General features: G+C 43.3%; 1 protein-coding gene across 2 annotated transcripts in view; it reads right to left on the bottom strand.

Moving 5' to 3' along the window:
• Nucleotides 1–23852, bottom strand: part of hspa12a (heat shock protein 12A) — a 145180-nt gene that overhangs the window by 1523 nt on the left and 119805 nt on the right. The window contains exons 8-11 of one of the 2 annotated variants that reach the window (XM_078224354.1): nucleotides 16725–16811; nucleotides 15762–15866; nucleotides 3694–3952; nucleotides 1659–1762 (exon numbers count right to left, since the gene is read on the bottom strand). In XM_078224354.1, coding sequence (XP_078080480.1) covers nucleotides 1659–1762; nucleotides 3694–3952; nucleotides 15762–15866; nucleotides 16725–16811 — 555 coding nt within the window. The remainder of the gene's footprint in view (nucleotides 1–1658; nucleotides 1763–3693; nucleotides 3953–15761; nucleotides 15867–16724; nucleotides 16812–23852) is intronic. The other variant, XM_078224355.1, reaches the window with a different exon arrangement.

Below are 23852 nucleotides of genomic sequence, written 5' to 3'. Positions count from 1 at the left end.
TCTGTAAAAGGATCCCTTTGTTTCTGTGATGGGGTGCTGGGGATTCAGGGCTAATTGACTCGCATTATCTTTATATTCAATAAAGATCTGTCAGTTTTTTGTTGGTGTCATTTCCTAAATATTAATTAGCTCAAAGATTGCTTATTGAGGAAAGAATTCTCCCATATAAATGTTAATGTATGTGAGGCAACAGAAGCAGAACGCATGATCCCTCATGGTCGAACCTGTATGGGAATGTTTTTGAGGAAGATATTAAATATTTCAAAATTCAAACCTCTAATGTAAAAGACTTTTGTTTGACATGAATGATTACTCTTGATCCTCACGTTAAGTTTAGTTGTGAATTGATATCTGGATGTGCTAGAGTTAACTAAAAGCCCTGTTACCCATGTGTACTGTGGTAAACGACTGCTATCTGTTATCTGTATATGTGGCACATCCCTGTCGGTTCCGCCCAAGTCTCCTCCCCCTGGCCTGGGTATAAAGGCGGTGGCTCCTCCCCCCTTGCTCTCAGTTCAGACCAGATCACCGACAGGGATGGCTCCAAGTTCTTGCCAATAAAACCCTGTTTGTCTTGCTCTCAACGAGCCTCAGCTCGATTGATAGTGCATCATGTACGTAACACTGTATCATGAAATTTCCTCATTCTACAGCAGGGATGGAGTGCAAGGTTTAGTCCATAACAGATTTGGTCTGCTTATTGAAATTGTTTCTTTTGCTGTGAACACAAGTTCCAATGGTTGGGAGAAGATTCAACCCATAACGTCTGACTTAGAAAATGAATAAGTTGCCTAGAGGTCTGGATAAAAACTTGAGAAATGTTTAATCAGAAATCATATTTTGGAGTGTCACACTGGAATGAAGGGTAATTGTTGCTGCTTTATAGAATTAGGGAATGCTGACATTATACACATCTGAAAGATAAAAACAGGTTAACATTCTGATGGAAGCTTGGAGAGGGAATCTCACGTCTGAAACATTAGCCCTTTTTTCTTTATAGATAGCATATCCAACATTTGCATACTTTAAAAAAGGTCTCTATTTCAGATTTCCAGCATGTACAATATTTTCCTGTCCTAATAGCAAAAAGTTGCTATTGTATGTTTTCCCATTTGCACGTCTCACAGTGCACCACTTGGCTTTACTTTATGTTGCGGTGGCCAGTGTAGGTCCACAGTGCATCAGAGATGGTCAAGGATTACGTAATAGTGCAATCATGCTGGCATTTTGCTGATTTGTCCTGTACAAAATTAAGAGGTTTTGTGTCCAAGGTTTCAATAACAAATGTGATAAAGGAGCTCGGAAATGCATAATTGTGCCAGCCGTTCACGCCCCGCTGCCAGCGAGGACAGGGATTTTGGCGCTCAGCCAAATCTCCGTTCACCGCAGCAGGACCGGAAAATCCCACTGGCGCGAACGGCCGGGAAATTCCGTCCACTTTCACAATGAGGTGTTTCTAAAAAAACCCAGAACACACCTTAAACATTTAGCTGTAAATTGTGATACTCGTGATGTATTTCATGGTACTAAATTGGATCATAGGACTTTAGTTTACTCTGTATAATTTATAAATAACATCAATTTGCTCTCTAAATGAACCAAGTCAATCTTTAATTACATCTAACAACTTTGCTTTTTCAATTCAACAGTGTACTTACGTAGATGTTGGATGATATTATCAACAGTGGGTTTAAATAGAGCATTCATAGCATCCGGGTTCATCCTTAGCATCCCTTGGGATGACCACTTTACAAAATTCACGCTGCAGGAAAAATGGGACAACTGTTGAACCGACGATGCATAGTCTAAGAACAAGAGCTTCAAAATCCAGCTATCATTTGCTGTATGTTAATAATTGCTAATTTGAAGAATAACTCAAATAAAGTAGGTCAGGATTACAGCAGGGTCAGAAGGGCGAGTAGAAATCTCACCCTGTTGCCACAAGAGGAAAATCCAGCTCTGTGCATCAAACAGTTCAAAGAAAACACTCTGCCAAGCCTCCATTGCTATATCAATGTTTTCTCACTTACAAGAGAAAGTGACTCTCCTGTCAGGAATCTCAGGCTTTAGTCCTTTCTGGAAATCTGGTTCTGACATTTCATGAGGACAAGGCATTGAAATCCTTGGACTCACCTGGCTAAACCTTTTGGAGGTAGGGATGCAGAACCCTTTAGTCAGGTTCACCTGCAGTTCACCTAGAACCATAGAATACCTACAATACAGAAGGAGGCCATTCGGCCCATTGAGTCTACATTGACCACAATCCCACACATGCCCTATTCCCGTGACGCCACATATTTACCCTGCCAATCCCCCTAACACTAGGGTCAATTTAGCATCGACAATCAACCTAACCCGCACATCTTTGGACTGTGGGAGGAAACTGGAGCACCCGGAGGAAACCCATGCAGACACAGGGAGAATGTGCAAACTGCACAGTGATCCAAGGCCAGAATTGAACCCAGCTTCCTGGCGCTGTGAGGCAGCAGCACCAACAACTATGCCGCCTGTATAATAGTTTGAAAATTCAAACACAATTACATGATACACAATTGGGAAAACCCATAACATCTTTCCATGTTCCTTTCGTCTAGATGTCCCAACACAGAGCGCCAGAGAAGGAGGAGAAAGAGAAAGAATTTCAGCTCTTCTCAACCAGCTGGATTCTTACCTATCAGCAGCTCAGGAAACTGCGCTGTAGGAAGGTGTAGGGAGCGCCAATGAGAATTTGTCACTAACTGCGATACAGCACATAAGGGAGCTGCAGAAGTCAGATATAAGTGAGATCTGACAACAGAAAGCATAGAAACATGGGATTCTCCAGCCATTCACACTGGCAGGGTGGCACGGTGCCACAGTGATTAGCACTGCTGTCTCACAGCACCAGAGATCTCGGGTTCGATTCCCAGTTTGGGTCACTCACTGTTTGTGTGGAGTTTGCACATTCTCCTCGTTTCTGTGTAGGTTTCCTCCGGGTGCTCCGGTTTCCTCCCATGCGCCAAAGATGTGCGGGTTAGACGGATTGGCCATGCTAAATTGCCCCTTAGTGTCAAGGAGACTAGCTAGGGTAAATGCATAGGCCTGGGTGGGATTGTGGTCGGTGCAGACTCGATGGGCCAAATGGCCTCCTTCTGCACTGTAGGGTTTCTATGATTCTATTCTATGGTGGGATTTTCTGGTCCCGCTGCAGTGAATGGAGATTTAGCTGAGTGCCAAATTCTCTGTCCTTGCTGATAGCGATGGTGTCATGTCAACGGCTGGAGAAATCCGATTAGAAGTTTTCAACATAGAGGAAGTCCCATGTCTGTGCTAGAGAAATCCAAAACTAATCCCACTGTCCCACTTTCTTTTGCTGCTTCATATATCTAATTAATTTTCTCCTAAAAGAAGAAATTGTCTCTGGCTTATCCATAGCCCTTGTGTAAAGAAAGATCTCCAAATTCAACTCCTCACTCTCTTACTGATCATTTGAAACTCATGATGCTTCATCATAAACTCCTCAAAGGGGACCTGCTTTTTCCAAGTCCAATCTATCAAAACTCTGTAGTTTTCAAAACCCCTATTTAATTTAATGGGAATGCTAGCACGGTGGTTATGTTACTAGACTAATAATCCCCAAGGCTGGGAAACTTTAACCAACAAACCTGTGCGGTCCAACTTAAAGCAAAAAGTACATATGTCCAGAGTGCATACCTGCTTTTTCGAAGGGCATGCTCCACACTGTGACCTCTGAACTTTTTATAGTAATCGATGAATGAGAAAGGCAAATTGATATTGAGTGGATTGATTCTTCCAGGAGCAGCAGCCCTTTTACGCGACTCAAATGCTATCATCAAATCCACCCAAGCCGCCGGGCGTTTGATCTTAAACTGTTCAATGAAATCCTCCCCAAAAATTTTACAGAGTAGTTTTTCAAATTCAAAGTCCACTCCAATAGAACCGTAGGGTCCACCTGGAATTTAACAAAAGATGGAAGTGAGTTAAGACAATAATAACTTACATTATTTGACTCCTTTATCAGAGTAAAATGTCCCACGGTGATTCATTGTAACATTACCAAACAAAATTGGACTCTGTGTCATGTAATGACATATTGGGACAGTTGATTAAACATATAGGCCTGAATTTACCTTAGCCAAAATGGCCCTGGAGCCCCAAATCTGCAAGTCCCGCCCCCATATCCGCCATTCTGCCGGTGGGATGGGGGAGGGGAAGTGGTTAAGGGTTGTAAACAAGGCTGGGATGCAATTCACACATCTGTGGTTCAAGGAGAAAGTGGGGCCAGCACTCAGAAGCAATTTTCATCACCCAGGTTCCTGGAAAACACAATTCATGGCCTTTGCCCTTTGATGAAAAGTTCTAAACCTACTGGAGTTCCCGGAAAAGACCAGGTACCATTTGAAGAGGTCAGGTACCTATTTGGGAATGTGGATAACGCCAGTAGAACTCTCAAGTTGTCAAATTATTTAAATCCCCTGCTCTTCAGATTTCAAATTAAAAGCCAAACAGCCAACGTTGTTTTTCACTTGGAAAAATAATTGGGCTTGCAATTTCCATAGATAAGGCTGCAGGTTATTATTATCAGAACATAAGAACTAGGAGCAGGAGTAGGCCATCTGGCCCCTCGAGCCTGCTCCGCCATTCAATAAGATCATCGCTGATCTTTTTGTGGACTCAGCTCAACTTACCTGCCCACTCACCATAACCCTTAATTCCTTTACTGTTCAAGAATTTATCTATCCTTGCCTTAAAAACATTCAATGAGGTAGCCTCAACTGCTTCACTGGGCAGGGTATTCCACAGATTCATAATCCTATGTGTGAAGAAGTTCCTCCTCAACTCAGTCTAAATCTGCTTCCCCTTATTTTGAGGCTATGCCCCCTAGTTCTAGTTTCACCCACCAGTGGAAACAACTTCCCTGCTTCTATCTTATCTATTCCCTTCATAATCTTATATGTTTCTATAAGATTTCCCCTCATTCTTCTGAATTCCAATGAGCATAGTCCCAGTCTCTCCTCATAAGCTAACCTTCTCAACTCCGGAATCAACCTAGTAAATCTCCTCTGCACCCCCTCCAGTGCCAGTATATCCTTTCTCAAGTAAGGAGACCAAAACTGTACACAGTACCTCAGGTGTGGCCTCACCCGCACCTTAGGAACAAAAGAGTTGTCAGGGAGAAAATCGGACCTCTCAGGGACAAAGGAGGGGAATTATGCTTAGAACCCAAGGGAATAGGGGAGATCCTAAATGAATACTTTGCATCGGTATTCACGAAGGAGAGGGGCGTGTTAACCGGGAGTGTCTCGGAGGGAGGTGTTGACCAGTTAGAGAAAATCTCCATTACAAGAGAGGAAGTGTTAGGTTTTTTAGGGAACATTAAAACTGACAAAGCCCCAGGGCCTGATGGCATCTATCCTCGACTGCTCAGGGAGACGAGAGATGAAATTGCTGGGCCTCTGACGGAAATCTTTGTCGCTTCTTTGGACACGGGTGAGGTCCCTGAAGATTGGAGGATAGCGAATGTGGTCCCGTTGTTTAAGAAGGGTAGCAGGGATAACCCAGGAAATTATAGGCCGGTGAGCTTGACGTCCGTGGTAGGGAAGTTGTTGGAGAGGATTCTTAGAGACAGGGTGTATGTGCATTTAGAACGGAACAATCTCATTAGTGACAGACAGCATGGTTTTGTAAGAGGGCGGTCGTGCCTTACAAATTTGGTGGAGTTTTTTGAGGAAGTGACAAAAACGGTTGATGAAGGAAGGGCCGTGGATGTCGTCTATATGGATTTCAGTAAGGCATTTGACAAAGTCCCACATGGCAGGTTGGTTAAGAAGGTTAAGGCTCGTGGAATACAAGGAGAAGTGGCTAGATGGGTGGAGAACTGGCTTGGCCATAGGAGGCAGAGGGTAGTGGTCGAAGGGTCTTTTTCCGGCTGGAGGTCTGTGACCGGTGGTGTTCCGCAGGGCTCTGTACTGGGACCTCTGCTATTTGTGACATATATAAATGATTTGGAAGAAGGTGTAACTGGTGTAATCAGCAAGTTTGCGGATGACACGAAGATGGCTGGACTTGCGGATAGCGAAGAGCATTGTCGGGCAATACAGCAGGATATAGATAGGCTGGAAATTTGGGCGGAGAGGTGGCAGATGGAGTTTAATCCGGATAAATGCGAAGTGATGCATTTTGGAAGAAATAATGTAGGGAGGAGTTATACAATAAATGGCAGAGTCATCAGGAGTATAGAAACACAGAGGGACCTAGGTGTGCAAGTCCACAAATCCTTGAAGGTGGCAACACAGATGGAGAAGGTGGTGAAGAAGGCATATGGTATGCTTGCCTTTATAGGACGGGGTATAGAGTATAAAAGCTGGAGTCTGATGATGCAGCTGTATAGAACGCTGGTTAGGCCACATTTGGAGTACTGCGTCCAGTTCTGGTCGCCACACTACCAGAAGGACGTGGAGGCGTTAGAGAGAGTGCAGAGAAGGTTTACCAGGATGTTGCCTGGTATGGAGGGTCTTAGCTATGAGGAGAGATTGGGTAAACTGGGGTTGTTCTCCCTGGAAAGACGGAGAATGAGGGGAGATCTAATAGAGGTGTACAAGATTATGAAGGGGATAGATAGGGTGAAGGGTGGGAAGCTTTTCCCCAGATCAGAAGTGACGTTCACGAGGGGTCACGGGCTCAAGGTGAGAAGGGCGAAGTATAACTCAGATATTAGAGGGATGTTTTTTACACAGAGGGTGGTGGCGGCCTGGAATGCGCTGCCAAGTAGGGTGGTGGAGGCAGGCACGCTGACATCGTTTAAGACTTACCTGGATAGTCACATGAGCAGCCTGGGAATGGAGGGATACAAACGATTGGTCTCGTTGGACCAAGGAGCGGCACAGGCTTGGAGGGCCGAAGGGCCTGTTTCCTGTGCTGTACTGTTCTTTGTTCTTTGTACAGCTGCAACATAACCTCACTGTTTTTAAACTCCATCCCTCTAGCAATAAAGGACAAAATTCCATTTACCTTCTTAATTACCTGCTGCACCTGCAAACCAACTCCTTGAGATTCCTGCACAAGGACATCCAGGTCCCTCTGCACAGCATCATGCTGCAATTTTTTACCATTTAAATAATAGTCCATTTTGCTGTTATTCCTATGAAAATGGATGGCCTCACATTTACCAACATTGTACTCCATCTGCCAGACCCTCGCCCACTCACTTAGACTATCTATATCCCTTTGCAGACTTTCAGTGTCCTCTGCACACATTGCTCTGCCACTCATCTTAGTGTCATCTGTGAATTTTGACACACTACATTTAGTCCCCAACTCCAAATCATCTATGTAAATCACAAACAATTGCGGTCCCAACACTGATCCCTGAGGCGCACCACTAGTCACTGATCGCCAACCAGAAAAACACCCATTTACCCCCACTTTTTGCTTTCTGTTAGTTAACCAATCCTCTATCCATGCTAATACATTACCCATAACACTGCACAGCTTTATCTTATGTAGCAGTCTTTGGTGCGGCACCTTGTCAAATGCCTTCTGGAAATCCAGATACACCACATCCACAGGTTCCCCATTGTCCACTGCACATGTAATGTTCTCAAAGAATTCCAACAAATTAGTCAAACATGACCTTCCCTTCATGAACCCATCCTGCGTCTTACCAATGGGACAATTTATATCCAGATGTCTCGCTATTTCTTCCTTGATGATAGATCCAAACATTTTCCGTACTACAGAAGTTAAGCTCACCGGCCTATAGTTACCCACCTTTTGTCTACCTCCTTTTTTAAACAGTGGCATCACATTTGCTGTTTTCCAATCTGTGGGAACTACCCACCCCAGAGTCCAGCGAATTTTGGTAAATTACCACTCGTGCATTTGCTATTTCTCCCGCCATCTCTTTTAGTACCCTGGGATGCATTCCATTAGGACCAGGAGACTTGTCGACCTTTAGCCCCATTAACTTGCCCAACACTACCTCTTTCGTGATAATGATAGTTTCTAGGTTCTCACCTGCCATAGCCTTCCTGTCATCAATTTTTGGCATGTTATTTGTGTCTTCCACTGTGAAGACCGACACAAAATACCTGTTCAATGCCTCAGCCATTTTCTCATTTCCAGTTATTACATCCCCCTTCTCATCCTCTATGTATGAATATTGTTTAGCTGCTTCCACAACCCACCATAATCACAGTGGTGGGGGGGGATGCAAATTCCCAGTTTGTTTAACAGTTCCAAGTGGTTATAACGTGGTTAGCTTGTATTTGATGTGGAGCTATTAATACAAATGTTTGTTTTTATATGAGATTACATACATGAAGAGAATTAAATGAATTGAATGGGCTTTTATCAATAAAAGTTTCTTCATTAATATAGTGAACTCTGCAATAAAGATTTAGCACTTTATTTTATCTCAACATGACTCCTGAGGTCTGTCAATGGTGGGTATTGGGTGAGTTGGCACAGAGAGCATGGGGTAAAGGAGGGGGGGTGGTTAGGGTGCACAAAACTGGAATGAGAGGCCATAGTGGTTGGTAAGGGGGCATGGGTGAGCATAGATGGGACATGGGAGTATGTGAAAAGTATAAGGAGTGAGGGCTAGAGGGCCTTATTATATTATAACTGTAGCAACGTCCCAGAGCACCAAGACGTCCCAGATCTTGTAAACTGCCCACTTTGTCATTCCGCAGCCGTTGTGAATGCCTCCGCACTGTTTCTAGGTCAGTGGGCCCCATGTCCAGTTTGTATATTCCCCCCAGAATGAAAATCCAGCCATTCAGAGAGGTGCAGTCAGATTTGGGGAATTGGTAAGTTTTATGACCCGGCGCACCTGAATTGGGAATGGAAATTTGGCCCATTGTCAATGAATAGATTTTAAGGAGTGGCTTAAAGAAGGAGAGAGAGAGCAGGATAGCCAGAGAGATTTAAAGAGGGAATTCCAAAGCTTAGGGTATTGGCAGTTGAAGACACAACTACCAACCTGGAGCAATTAAAATCATGGATGCTTAAATCCAGAAAAGGAGGATTGCAGAGATCACAAAGGACTAGGGAGATTTACAGAGAAGGTAAAGTCATGTAGGAATTTGAAGATAAAAATTGAGAATTTTAAAATGAAGAGGGAGTCAGTATATGTCAGCAAGAATAAGGGTGATGGGTAAACAGGGCAGTTAATGTTTTATCTGTTACTGGGATACGAATGTCAGTAGAAGTGACAGGGTTTTGGCCCAGTGACAGTGAAGTACTGAAGATATAGATCTAGTCAGGATGGTCTGTGACTTACATTGGCTGGTGTTCCCTTGAGTGCTTGTCCTTCTAGGTGGTCGGGGTTGTGGGTTTGGCAGGAGTGCCACAGTGCACCAATGGTGGAGAGATTGATTGATTAAGGTAATGAATGGGGTGGCAATCAAGTGGGCTGATTTATCCTGGATAATATTGAGCTCCAGTGTTGTTGGAGCTTCACTCACCCAGGCAAGTGGAGAGTATTTCATCACACTTATGTGATGATACTGTGTCATTAAAACTGTATTTTATCATGTTTCTTGTAAGGGGTATGTTTAAAATTCAGCTCTGTTTTTACGGTGCTGATTTGTCTGGGGCAACAGGCAGCTCAATGTTGAGAATGCAGGATAATGACTGATTTTAGCTCATGGTGTGTTTGTCTAAACAGAGTTAATGCATTTGTATTTACTTAGGTTTCCCTTGAGGTTTCAGACTACGGTTTTGATCCGGTTGATTGACAAGAGATAGGGTTATATGCTAATGGGAAGAGTTAAGCTTACAGAGCAGATACACGGTTTCTCTTTTGTTTTAAGAGAATCAGTTTCTGCCCGGTCCTGAAAAAAGCAAGATATGTCTCCCTGTCTCTCTTTCTCCCTGGAGGCTACTGATTGGGGCTGTCAGAAGACAGGTGTTTCTTTCTCTCCAGAGGTATTCAAAAGACTCCAGGACTCTTAACAAGTACAAGCACGCAAGCCTTTGTTGTTTGCGAACTGATTTTTAACAGGGGTTTTAAGTCTGTAACAGGAATATTGCTTGAATTGGAACTAATAGAGATAGGTTTGCAGTAAAGAACTGCATCTTATCATGTTTAAGTCATAGAAGAAGAAATCATCATAGAAACCCTACAGTGCAGAAGGAGGCCATTCGGCCCATCGAGTCTGCACCGACCACAATCCCACCCAGGCCCTACCCCCACATATTTACCCGCTAATCCCTCTAACTACGCATCTCAGGGACAATTTTTAACCTGGCCAATCAACCTAACCTGCACATCTTTGGACTGTGGGAGGAAACTGGAGCACCCAGAGGAAACCCACGCAGACACGAGGAGAATGTGCAAACTCTACACAGACAGTGACCCGAGCCGGGAATCGAACCCAGGATCCTGGAGCTGTGAAGCAGCAGTGCTAACCACTGTGCTATCGTGCCGCCCTTAAGTATTATTCAAATGTGAAGCTAATTAATTTGTTATAGCTAAACTGTGTTGCTAACTAAAATTTGTTTTGATAAAAGCTTCCCAGTTTGTTATAGTCTCGAGCCTTAAATAAAATATCATATCCTCACATTAAAGTCAAAATAGCAAATAGTTGGGGGTCCAGTCAACTTCATAATATACCTTAGGGTTTCTGATCTCGTATGCTAACACTTATGACTCGTGCCTTGTAGATAGTGGACAGGCTTTGAGGAGGAGAAGCATTACTGAGTGAAGATGCAATCGACCTTGGCAAAAGCAATAACCAGGCCACAAAGGATGGGCAGGGATAGTTTACCATGGTCATAGTCATATAGGAGGCCATGTCTGACTTTGAAAAAGATTGTTTCAGTGCTTTGCAAAGGTGAAAACCTGGGTTGGAGGGGTTCAAAAATGCTTAATATGACTTAAAAATAGATGGACAATATTGTACAAATATTTAATGTAATTTAATGGAGTTTTATTTTAAAAAGATTATCGCTTCTATCCAGTATGTGATATAAATGTGCTAAGCACTGTATGATAACCATCCATCCACTCAATCATTTTAAGTTTTTTGATAATATATAACTCTATTGTTAATATTTTCCTGAAACATACTTTTCTGGTGTTTATAAAAGTATATTCCAAGTTTCTTACGTTTTCTTACAGTATCGGAGTTGACAGCTCAATGGTTATAGAACATAGAACATGGAACATAGAAAAACTACAGCACAAACAGGCCCTTCAGCCCACAAGTTGTGCCGAACACATCCCTACCTTCTAGACCTACCTATAACCCTCCATCCTATTACGCTCCATGTACTCATCCAGGAGTCTCTTAAAAGACCCTATTGAGTTCGCCTCCATCACCACTGACGGCAGCCGATTCCACTCATCCACCACCCTCTGTGTGAAACATTTACCCCTAACATCTCCCCTGTACCTACCCCCCAGCACCTTAAACCTGTGTCCTCTCGTAGCAGACATTTCCACCCTGGGAAAAAGCCTCTGAGAGTCCACCCGATCTATGCCTCTCAACATCTTATACACCTCTATTAGGTCTCCTCTCATCCTTCGTCTCTCCAAGGGGAAAAGACCGAGCTCCCTCAGCCTATCCTCATAAGGCATGTCACTCAATCCAGGCAACATCCTTGTAAATCTCCTCTGCACCCTTTCAATCTTTTCCACATCCTTCCAATAGTGAGGCGACCAGAACTGAGCACAGTACTCCAAGTGGGGTCTGACGAGGGTCTTATATAGCTGCATCATTATCCCCGGACTCCTAAACTCAATCCCCTCGATTGATAAAGGCCAGCACACCATACGCCTTCTTAACCACCTCCTCCACCTGCGGGGCCGATTTCAGAGTCCGATGGGCCCGGACCCCAAGGTCCTTCTGATCCTCTACAGTACTAAGAGTCTTTCCCTTTATATTGTACTCCTTCATCCCATTTGACCTACCAAGATGGACCACGACGCATTTATCTAGGTTGAAGTCCATCTGCCAATTGTCCGCCCAGTCTTGCATCCCATCTATGTCCCTCTGTAACTTCTGACATCCCTCCAGACTATCCATAACCCCACCAACTTTCGTGTCGTCGGCAAACTTACCAACCCATCCCTCCGCTTCCTCATCCAGGTCATTTATGAAAATGACAAACAGCAAGGGTCTCAGAACAGATCCCTGGGGCACACCACTGGTGACCGACCTCCATTTAGAAAAAGGAGTTAATTTACTATTGAATCATGATGTAAACCAATCGATGAAAGAAGATTTTCATAGGTATTCCTTTTGTTCTAGTGCAGCCAGAACATGACAAACTTTTTGTTCAGTATGTGCTGTGCAGTTAGAAAGAATTGTCTGTTTGATCTATCAAATACAAAGGGAAACTTGTTCATCTGTAATTTGATCATAGCACTTATTGGCATTCATTGTGCATGCAAGGTATGTCTTTCAATTTGGATGAACAATAGGCAGATGATGGCTGGAGTGTACCTGGCAGGATACACTCCAGACATTTCCACCCTGGGAAAAAAGAGATCTGGCCAATTTTCATGGCTGGGAAGCATTAACATGAACATATGAACTAGGAGCAGAAGTAGGCCATTCAGCCCCTCAAACTGGCTTTGCCATTTAATATGATCATGGCTGATCTCATTGCAACCACTGCTCTTGATAACATTTCACTCCCTTGTTAATCAAGAATCTATCTAGCTCTGCCTTAAAAATATTCAAAGTCCCTGCTTCTTTGAGGAAGAGAGTTCCAAAGACTTACTGCCTCAAAAAAAATGATCATATCTGTCTTAAATGAGTGACCCCTTATTTTTAAACAGTGACCCCTTATTCTAAATTCTCCCACAAGAGGAAATATCCTCTCCACACCCATTGTGTCAAGACCCCTCAGGATCTTAAAGGTCTTAAACCTCATACTCTAAATTCCAGTGGATACAAGCCTAATCTGTTCAACCTTTCCTCATAAGACACCCTGTTATTTCCTTGTATTAGAATAATAAACCTTCTCTGAACCGCTTCTGATGCATCTACATCTTTCCTTAATTAAGGAAATTCCTAAAATACTGTACACAATATTCCAGCTCGGGAGAGGTTGGACAGGCTAGGACTTTATTCCTTGGAACGCAGAAGAATGAGGGGTAACCCTATTGAGGTGTATAAAATCGTGAGAGGGATAGATAGGTGAACACACAGTCTTTTTCCCAGGGAAGGGGAATTGAAAACTAGAAACATAGGTTTAAGGTGAGAGGGGAAAGATTTAAAAGGGACCTGAGGGGCAACTTCTTCACGCATATATGTGTATATGGAATGAGCTGCCAGGGAAAGTGGTTGAATACAGTACAATAGCAACATTTATAAAGCAATTGGATAAGTACATGGATGGGAAAGGATTAGAGGCATATGGGCCAAACATGGACAATTGGGACTAGCTGGGAGGGCACCTTGGTCGGCATGGACCAGTTGGGCCAAAGGGCCTGTTTCCGTGCTATATTGCCCTATGACCTCTATATGGTTTCACCAATGCTCTGTACAACTGAAGCATAACCTTCTTACTTTTGTAATCAAATTCCCTCATAATAAATAACATTCTATTAGCTTTCCTAATTACTTGCTGTACCTGCATACTAGCCTTTTGTAAGTCATGCACTTGGACACCCAGACCCCTCTGAATCTCAGAGCTCTGCAATCTCTTACCACTTAGATAACATGTTGCCTTTTTATTCTTCCCACCAAAATGAAAAATTTCACATTTGTCCACATTATACGCCATTTGCCAGATCTTTGCCCTCTCACTTAACCATTCTATGTCACTTTGTAACCTCCTTACGCCCTATTCACAACTTACTTTCCTGCCTATCTTTGTATCATCAGCAAACTTAGTAACCATATCATCTGTCTCTTATCACTTATGAATGAGAGAATTTTATTTTCCAATTATATTCCCAAAATCTACACCTCTATACTGATGACACATTCAAACGATAGCTCACCAATCAGAAGAGGTTTCTCTCTGAGAATAATCTGACTGAGTCCCATTAAAAGGGGGAGGGGGCGGGGTGGTGATCGGGAGGTGGACCAATTTTTGAATGTTCCTTCTAACTCAACAAAAATCATTCTTAAAAAAATGTTCCTTTATCCATTTTTGGATTGTTTACCAATGGGTCCTTTAAAGACCTCTGGGTAGGGCAGTCTATGGGTGGTTTCACTGGACAGGTCTTGTATTTCTGCCCGGTGGAATCCTAAAGTTCTATCTGATTCTAAGTGCATCCATATTATGAAGCACGTTCAAACTTTGGTAGTTTGGACCCTGGCAGGAACAGGGTAGTAAAAGCAATGCTAACAAATTAACAATGTACTTGTTTCTGCCTGAGAATGGATGGAAACTGACTCTCACAATTGCCTTTGAATTAACAAAATATTTGACAATTGAATGCAAGTTATTTGTGGATTTTTATCAATGAGAACTTTATTTTCCAGCTTCATCCACAAAATTGCCCTTCCTTTCCTGAAGGTGCTGATTCATTCCTAGTGTCAGCAGCCATCCAATACATTATCCAGGAGAACATGTTTCAGGTGTGAACCTAGCGAGAGTTTAAGGAAGCTATTTTTCTATGTGTTCCTCACCATTAAGCCTGACTCTCTCCTTTTATTCACACAGCTCATTTCCTATTAGAGAGGCACTATAGATAACAGTTTGGGTGGCACAGTGGTTAGGACTGCTACCTCACAGCATCAGGGACTTGGGGCTCGATTCCGGCTTTGGGTGACTGTGTGAAGTTTGCACGTTCTCCCCGTGTCTGCATGGATTTCCTCCAGGTGCTCCGGTTTCTTCCTGCAGTCCACAGATGTGTAGTTTATGTGGATTGGCCATGGTAAATTGCCCCTTAAGCTTCCGAAGATGTATTGGCCATACTAAATTGTCCCCAAGTGTCCAAAGATGTGTGCGTTAGGGGGATAGGGTGGGCCTGGGTAAGATGCTCTTTCGAAGAGTCTGTGCAGACCCGATGGGCCGACTGGCCTCTTTCTGCACTGTAGGGATTCTATGGTTCTTTAGAGCAAAATAGGAACACCCCAGTGAAATGTTCCCCTATCTAGTCCAGACTGACTGTAGCCAAAAATAGCACTCTCGCCACCATCTTGTCTAAGGTCAGATAACTCATTAAAAATAATGGAGGTGAATTTCCATGAGGACTCTCCTGACTGGTTTCAGACTGTGGCAAAATATTCACAGACGCCCTGGAGTAACACATGGCCAGGGTTTGGTGCCTGGCTGTGGTGGGACCCACCATGAGGGATTCAGCAACCCAGCCTTTGGGCAGAAGCAGACAATCCTGGCAGTGGGCACAGCCGGAAGATCCCACCCATAGTTTTCTGCAGAACTTCCACCAATGCTTTGGCATCAAAGTGGGAGAATTCTTGTGGAAGTTTAACTTCAACGACCCAATCTAATATCTTTTAGAACAGTGGATGTTAGTCACACGTGAGCTGCTTTACTCATCCTATCAGAAGAGTTATGGCAAATCAAGACTAGGGGCAGGATTTTCCAGCCTCGCCGGAAAAGCCAGAAAATGCCACCCGAGGTCAACAGACCTTCGCATGGTCTGCCCTCCGCCCGCTCCGATTCCCGTGGCAGGCGGGACGGGAAAATTTACCCCTAGGTGTAAAGGGATTAAATGTACTTCGATTAATTTACCTGTGTTGCGGTTAGTCAAAGTTCCCTAGGCACTAACATTTAAATACAATATGTGGCATATTACATAATGGCAATTGGTACAAAAAGCCTGCTTTTACCTGAAGCTTTATAGAGTTCTTTCAGATGTCCTTCAGGGAGTTTAACTTCATGAACAGTGAGATCTACAGTGCCGCCTCCACAGTCAACAACAATATAGCGATCACCTAATGAAAAAAATTGTACTTTTAGATGCAGTTATAAAGAATTTTCCTTAAACTGTAAATTGTATTATCCATATGACTGCAATAACGTTGCTAAACACATCTTTCAAAAGTAGTCATGTAATGATACGTATGTTTATTTCAAGGTGAAGCTTAACATTGAGCAGTCCATTTTAAGAAAGATTCTTCAACAATCATTTCTTGGAGCACAAACATTTATCATTATGCTCTAAAGTCATTCACAATTTAAATAGTCATACACCCCAAAGAATCACCAAAATCACCCTGGTACAAGACTCATACCTCTGAGCTACCTTTACTGTATTTGTTAATGGCTTTGTGATAAATTCCTGCCTGTGTTATTTAAATTAAGTTTATCTGCAAACTAACTAAACTGGCAAACACATTAACTAAAGACATGCACAGACAAATTCAAATTTCATAGTATTACAAGTTCAAACTTACAGAAACAACCTTAACTATCTTTAAAAACTATGAAGTTAATGGAAAGAAACTGTGCAAAACGTATATGAATGTACAGTACAGGTATTGTAAAGAAGAGCATGTTGTATGGTAAACATTTGAAACGCGAGGTTATTGCTGGAAATGTGATCTTCCCTTTATAAAATTATTAAAGATAAATAATAAAAGGTGCATTGAGGTAAGGTGCAAAAGTAGCACAGACACGTCACAGCTTGCAGTGAAGTGAAAGCAACCCTTTTCCATTGATCTCCCTTTCCTCTCCGATAAATATGCCAAAGTCACGCAGAAACAAATCATACAGTGTTAACAGAAAATGGCACCATTGCCAGCAACATGAAAATCAGCAAGAGCCAAGAACGCCAGGAAAGAAGACACTACCTTGCTCCAATTCTGACCAGATTTCTCCTATGACATTTTCCACCAAAAAGGTGCGACTCTGCCGATTACGCCGTGTGTATTCTTTAGCTAGTTGTTGATAGAGAGAAAATAACTGAGCATAATACAGAGAGAATCAGAAATGATGTCAACTTGCAACAATTCAGTTACTTAAGAAGGGTTTGTTCAGATTTTTAAAGAGCATTTCAAGGAAGGAAGCTGGTTCTGTATAGGATTTTGTTTTTAACTTAAGGTGCTTTATCATCAGGTAAAATTTGGAATTGGTGTTATGTATGACGGGGGGGGGGGATGGAATGTGAAAATTGGTGTTGATAATAAGGGGTTCCAAATATTAATATACAAACACTTAAAGTTTATACAAAATTCCTTTGCCACTACTTTAACGTAGTTTTATCATTTAGTTCAAATCAATCAATACCTCTGTTTTATTAGTGGACTGAGGAATATGGTATAAAATTATTAAAAGTTAGTATCTTAATACTGCAAACATGACTTCCTGGGCTCATAGTTTGTTTGACATTTAAGAAAAATAATAAAGTTGATGTAAAATTCTAACAGAAAAATCTGAGATAAGACAAATTAATTTGTTTTTACTTTGTTCCTTCTGTCCTCAATAACTGCACCACTGTGAGATGCGTTCTCCTCTGCTTCAACACAATTTCTAAATGACACTTGGACAGAATTTTAAGGAAACTCCGCTATTTGAAAAACATTGTCACTATCTTCTTTCTTCGCATATGGCCTCATTTTTCAAGGGACCAAAAGTAAATCCTTTAAATGTTACGGGAGGTGCTTCCAGGAAGGTTTTATCTGGTCTAGATCATTTAGCTGATGGAATCTATGGGCGGCACGGTGGCACAATGGTTAGCACTGCCGCCTCACAGCGCCAGGGACCCAGGTTCGATTCCAGCCTTGGGTGACTGTTTGTGTAGACTTTGCACATTCTCCCCGTGCCTGCGTGGGTTTCCTCCCGGGTGCTCTGGTTTCCTCCCACACTCCAAAGATGTGTGGGTTAAGTGGATGGGCCATGCTAAATTGCCCCTTTTTGTGTCCCAAGATGTGTAGGTTAGGGGGGTTAGTGTGTTTGGTTACAGGGATTGGGTGGGGCTAGGCTGAACGGTCTCTTTCTGCACTGTGGAGATTCTATGATTCTATGTGCAGGTATTCTATGGAATCTGCCTGTTGCAAGAAACAGAAATAATAATAGCAAAGTGAAGCATGCAAATATAAAGATGATGATAATGAAATGCAACTGTGATAATTCTTATGGCTGATACCATCTTCAAGCTAGTCATCTTAAAATGCATTCATTATTTGAACTATTTATCACCAATATAAGGAAATACTCTACTTTTATACAGTGCATCTTGAAGTACAAGCTTCTTTATCTTTACATTTTTTAAACTCCAATTTTCACCTGAGCATGCCAACTTATCTTGGGGAAAGATCTTACCTGTACTGGAAACCAGCAGCCCTTTATATTCCAATCTTTATGTTTGAACCTGGACAGATTGTTGTTAGGTTATTTAAGAATGGACGGGAGGGGGTGGGGGGAGCATCTCAGTGGGTCTGGCCCTCTCTCCAACCGTCTGCAAATCAGCATCCACGCTTTACAACAAGGGTCACTGAATAATGATCAAAAGCTGGTAGTACCTTACCCCTGTCCCCACGTCAAAAACATGATGATTAGCTACAATTTCTCCGCTGTTCCTCATTCCACATGTTGGGTAAATGGCTTCTGCTTCAACCCTTTACTCACATGACTATGACAAGCCACAGCACACAACAGGCAACCATACACAAAGTCATTTCTTCATAAAAAGAAAAACAAATACATTGCACACATGATCATTCGGGCTGTGTTTGCAGCCAATGGCATGCATATGCAGTGATAAGCATAGGCACCATCTTCATAGGGGGCAATGTGTAGCAGGGCGCATGCATGGTCATCCCAACCTGGAATTGCAAATATTACAGTGACAGTAGCATTAAGTTAACTCCTTATACTAAAGGAAGCAGTCTCTTTAAGATAATAGCTTTTACTAAAGGAAGCAGTCTCTTTATAATACTTGTAATTGTGGCCTCCCCGTAGTTTCCGAATCTCCCGCTCTGAAGCCTCTTCCATCAGGAAATAGAGGTAGTTTTAAATATTCTATACTTACGGTATAGCTTTAAGCAAGTTAATTTTGTGTTTCTATGTTAAGATAGAGTTTAAACTTCAGTTAGCTTCATGTTAAACAAAGGTGCCTGCATGTCTTTGCGTTTTGATTTCATTTCAAACTGTACCTGCGCTGTAATTAAAAGTTTACGATTTGAAAACAAACAGGGTTTAAATAAATACCAGACTGTTGCTTAGCGACCAGGGGCCACACGAAAAAGCATAAGCACTCGTCGTTCAGTTGGAACTGGGTAACTGAAAAGAAAGCAGCTCTCACTGAAACTGCCAGCAGACAGGCTGGAAAATGCAATAAGGAGCAGAAAACAAATCCCAGAAGCTAAAGAACAGATAGTTTCAGAATGCAGGGAACACTGTGGGGGGGGGGGGGGGGGGGGGGGAACTTGGGGCCAGCGAGGCGAGCTGGGTGAATGGCGATTGGTTTGCCACCTGGCGGGAATCGCGATTTAGCCCCGATGCCCGATTCAGTATTTTTTGCACCAGGAACAGTAATGGGAAAATATTTTCCAGAGGCCCGACATCAGAGTTGGGGCAGCTGTTTCCTGGGAGGCAACAGACCTCCTGCTGTCCATTCCCTTGGAAGTTCTTGCCTCCACCTGATGTGCTACAGCAGCTGTGTGCTGCTCACCACAGAGTGTCCCAGAAGCCTGTCCAATAACACATCCCACTGAGGTGAGTGTCTCTGCTCTGGTGCTGGTGAAAGCAGTGCTGAGAATTCGGCGTCCTTCCCAGAGCTCTGCTGTGGGGTCCCCTGAGGTGTTGGATGGGGGACAGTGACCCCGGATGGCCCAGTCTCATCTGATGGAGATCCTGGAAGAGAGAGGACATGGGGTCAGTTTTTGGGAAGTTCAAAGGTATGAGAGATGATAGACTCACTTGAGACAGGTCACCTGGATACATGTGCATTAGACTCTCACTTCCTTGGGGCATACCAACCTCGCATTCTGCCACAGCTCGTTCCAAGGCTTCACCTGTGATTTCCATGCCCTCTCCTCAAAGGAGGTGAGGACACATAGCTCAGGCATGCCCCCACCTATCTTCTCCCACTTCTTCCTGTTGTGGGCTATCCTCTCCTTCGGGGACACAAAGAGGACATTGTGGGATGGTGGCCTGGCAGGTATGGTGAGGGTGGTTTCGCAGCAGTGCCTTGCCTATGAGGGTTTGTGATGGGGATTGTTGGGGGGAGGGAGGTGGGGTACTGAGGCAGATTCTGGTAGTTTCGGTATTGAGGGTTGCAAGGATTTAGGGTGAGTTGCCCGAGGTGAGGGACACGGGTGATGCCAGGAGCAGACAGGTGGGTACTCACCCTTGTAGCACAGAGGAGGTCATTCATCTTCTTATGGCATTGAAGTCTGGTCCTCTTGTTGATGCTGCTGGAACTGATCGCCACTGCCACTGCATCCCAGGCCTTGTGGCAGGTAGTCTCCTGCCAACCCTTGGAAAGCGGGTGGCCGTCCTCTCCTCCACGGTGTCTATGTCTGCATCCAGGAACCTTGCGGCAGCTTCTTTTGCAGCCATGTTGCTGATTGAACTAAGTGTGGGTGCTGAAGGGAATCATAGGAATCTTACAGTGCAGAAGGAGGCCATTCGGCCCATTGAGTCTGCACCGACCACAATCCCACCCAACCCTTATCCCCATAACCCAACGCATTTACTCTCGTTAGACCCTGACACTAAGGGGCAATTTAGCATGGCCAATCCACCTAACATGACATCTTTGGAGTGTGGGAGGAAACCGGAGCACCCAGAGGAAACCCAAGCAGACACGGGGAGAATGTGCAAACACCACACAGATAGTGACCCAAGCCAGGAATCGAACCTGCTAACCACTGTGTCACCGTGCTGCTCCCGCTTATAGAAGATAACAGTGGACCCCAACTCCAGCGAATCAGGCACCGGTGGAGTCGGAAAATCAGTGTGATTCGCATGCGGGGAGTGCTGGATCATTTGAATAATTTGCACGGGGCTTGTTCAGCGCTCCCAACATCAGCAGGAAACACTCCAGGTTTCCCATTGGCATCGACTCTTAGAACCGAATCTGGAGAATCGCACCCGTAATCTTTAAAGAATTCAGGATTCCTAATGGCACTCTTGTACATTGTTCTTGGCTGTTCATCTGGTGTCTGCTGGTTCCTGGGGTGGCTTTGCCTCGCCTAGGAACGTCATTGCCACGGCGAGTGTTTCTGTAGATGTGCTGCGTGTGTTGGGGAGCAGTCGGTGTCTGGAGCTGATGGTCATTCCATTCCTTGTTCATTTGATGAAAAGGAACTCTCGCTCATCAGCTATCCACTGTGAAGAAGCAGCTTCTTGGGCTGCACGTATGTGTCTGCAGTTGTGACAATATATCTGGTTTTCCATTTTCACTGTGCACAATTGAGATACCAGGTTACAAGTTGCCAGTAGGGCTGAGTTGTGTTGAGTGTGTTGAATGCTTGCACTCTCAGCTTTCCAGCTTCTTTCCCTGCTACTCACCCAGTTTGTAGGAGCTCTCACTCTCCTGATTACTCCCATCTTTCAAGTTATTCTATTTTGTCTTTCAGTCTGGACTTGAGGGCAGCGGGAACTCGCCACAGAAGATGCCGAGTTGGTTTCATAGTCTTATCTACTTCAACATGATATTCCCTAGGAAAACAACCAAGGACTGCGAAAACATTTTGTAACTTGTCAGGAACTGTTCAGAAAGCAAGGAGTTGGTGCCATGTAAAGATTGCAAATATCTTCTGGTACATGGAGGGTTACCAGCAAGTTTTTGACTTGTTTCAGACGAGTTATCTACTCTCTGGATCTGTAGGTCTTCTTTCTTTCCATTGTCTTGGGCTCTCAGATTAGTTCACTTTCTTGGGGTGAGCAACATTTCATCACACAGTCTCAATTCTACCGCTGATGGTTTCATTTTCGGGTCACCATCTCAAGTAACCTCGCACAGGTCTGCAAAGCTCATGATGTTGCACATAGCACTGGTGTTCATCGAGCACTTCACATTAACCTGATATTCTCCTTCTGTACTCATCATTCCAATAGTCACAAGCCATTTTTGACATTCAGACTTTAGAGTGTTAACCTATTCCAGGCTTTTGAGTGATTCATCAGAATCAATGTCCGACAACTCTCCAGCAACCAGCTTAATTAGGCTTGCTCTTCTTCTTTCAATAAAACCCCTGTGTAGAAAGAAATTCAGCTTCTTGCAGTTAGAGCACAACTTTCCCCATGCCAGACATGCTAGCTTTTCTTTTCTGTGGTATTTTCCGCGTCATTTACATCCAGTTCTCTGGCTCTGATCTTTCTGCTGGCCCTTCTGTAATAGTTCTTTATTTTCTCCATTGGTGTATGTTTGGAGGCCTGAACTGCCTCTGCGCGTAGTGCAAAGCTTCATCAGTCTTCCCACCAATACTCTTCAGCTGATCAATAATCATTTCAGCACTTCTGCTTTCCCATCTCTCAGCTGACATGCTCTTGTGGCAGGATGTTTTGTTTTTATTTCTGATCAGATCATCCTTCAGATGTTCAAACTCTCAAAATTCAACTAGACCACTCAGTGCCATTATATACCGATTGGTATTCTCACCCTCTTCCTGAACTCTGGTGTTGAACACATAGTATTCATAAATTCATGGTACAGTGGGTCATCAGGACCTCCAAAATTTCACAAGGCTAGTTTTCCTGCTCCTCAGTGAGATCCAGGGTGCAATACAGCTTGAAGAACTCCTTCCCCAGCACTGATAGCAGACTTGCGATTCTTATTTTTTCAGATGTCTTGTTTAACTCTGTTATTGAGACTGGAAGAATCTCCAATTCATTCTCAAATCTTCCTTAATCTGTACTGGAATATTCAAAGCTATACTGATGCACCCAGCAGTCAGTGTCCTGTTCAAAGTTGCAGACTGAAGCTTTATTATCTGCTGTACTTTACAGCGGTTGGCTCTCCTACAGCTGTCAAAATCCACTCAAATTCAGCTACACACTCCTGACACCATCTTCCATGTGGCGGGTTAAATAGCATCTGCCTCAATCCTTTACTCACAAAAGGATGCCATCAGAGGTCACATGATTCATAGATCACATGACCTCGGTAAGTCACAGTACACAACAGACAACCATGCAGAAGAGCATTTCTCCAAACATTCTTACTTAGACTGCGATTAAAGCTTGGGTGCTTCCTGTTCTGAAGGAAGTGTTGTCATATCACAGGAACAAGAGTTTGCATTTTATTTAAGGAAAATCGACCAATGTTTGACCTCGCTCTCAGGTGAATTGAATAAAGTGAAAATACCAAACCATGAGTAAGGCAAAATAAAGGAATTGTGAGTCAGTTGGCTAAAATCAAAGTTTGTGTGCATTCAAAAGTGTCCAATAAAAAGAATCATTGTTTGACTTTGCACTCGTTGTTTTACCCACCTGTACACAGAATGGAAATTCAGCTACGCCCATACATGATTTTCCAGCTATTGATATGAACAATCAGAAAATCATGTTCATTTGTGAATTAATTTTCAACACATGCTCCCAGTGGCCAAGGATATTCCCTGGGGCATGACTTTGGAAAATGATCTTTGTAATTTTAGTGACCTCAACGAAGCCCATGAGGTTAGCCTCTTGGAGTATGAGCTCCCTGATTGAGGTAATGATTGCCCGCCCAATCAGGGAATCTCATCTATATTTATATGTGTATATTGAGAAGTGCCAGGGCCACTGACACACGGAATTCTGACTTTATACCTGAAGGAGTGGAATTGAGTTTGTAAATAAAGGGAATCTGATGAAGGGACACTAGCCTCTGAGCAGTTATTTCAGTAATCTTGTTTTAAATACTATTCAAAAAAAAATCCACATGCTAATGTGTGTACAATATTCATCAGCAAGAATGTTCCTGTTCATGGATTTATTCTTGGAAGTAGGAAACTTTCACCCTACAGTGAACTCCAAAGAAAGAAATT

This window comes from Mustelus asterias, chromosome 11 (genome assembly GCF_964213995.1).
Source record: "Mustelus asterias chromosome 11, sMusAst1.hap1.1, whole genome shotgun sequence".
Taxonomy (NCBI): domain Eukaryota; kingdom Metazoa; phylum Chordata; class Chondrichthyes; order Carcharhiniformes; family Triakidae; genus Mustelus; species Mustelus asterias.
Note: the sequence above shows the minus strand (reverse complement) of the source record. Positions and strands in the feature narration are given on the sequence as shown.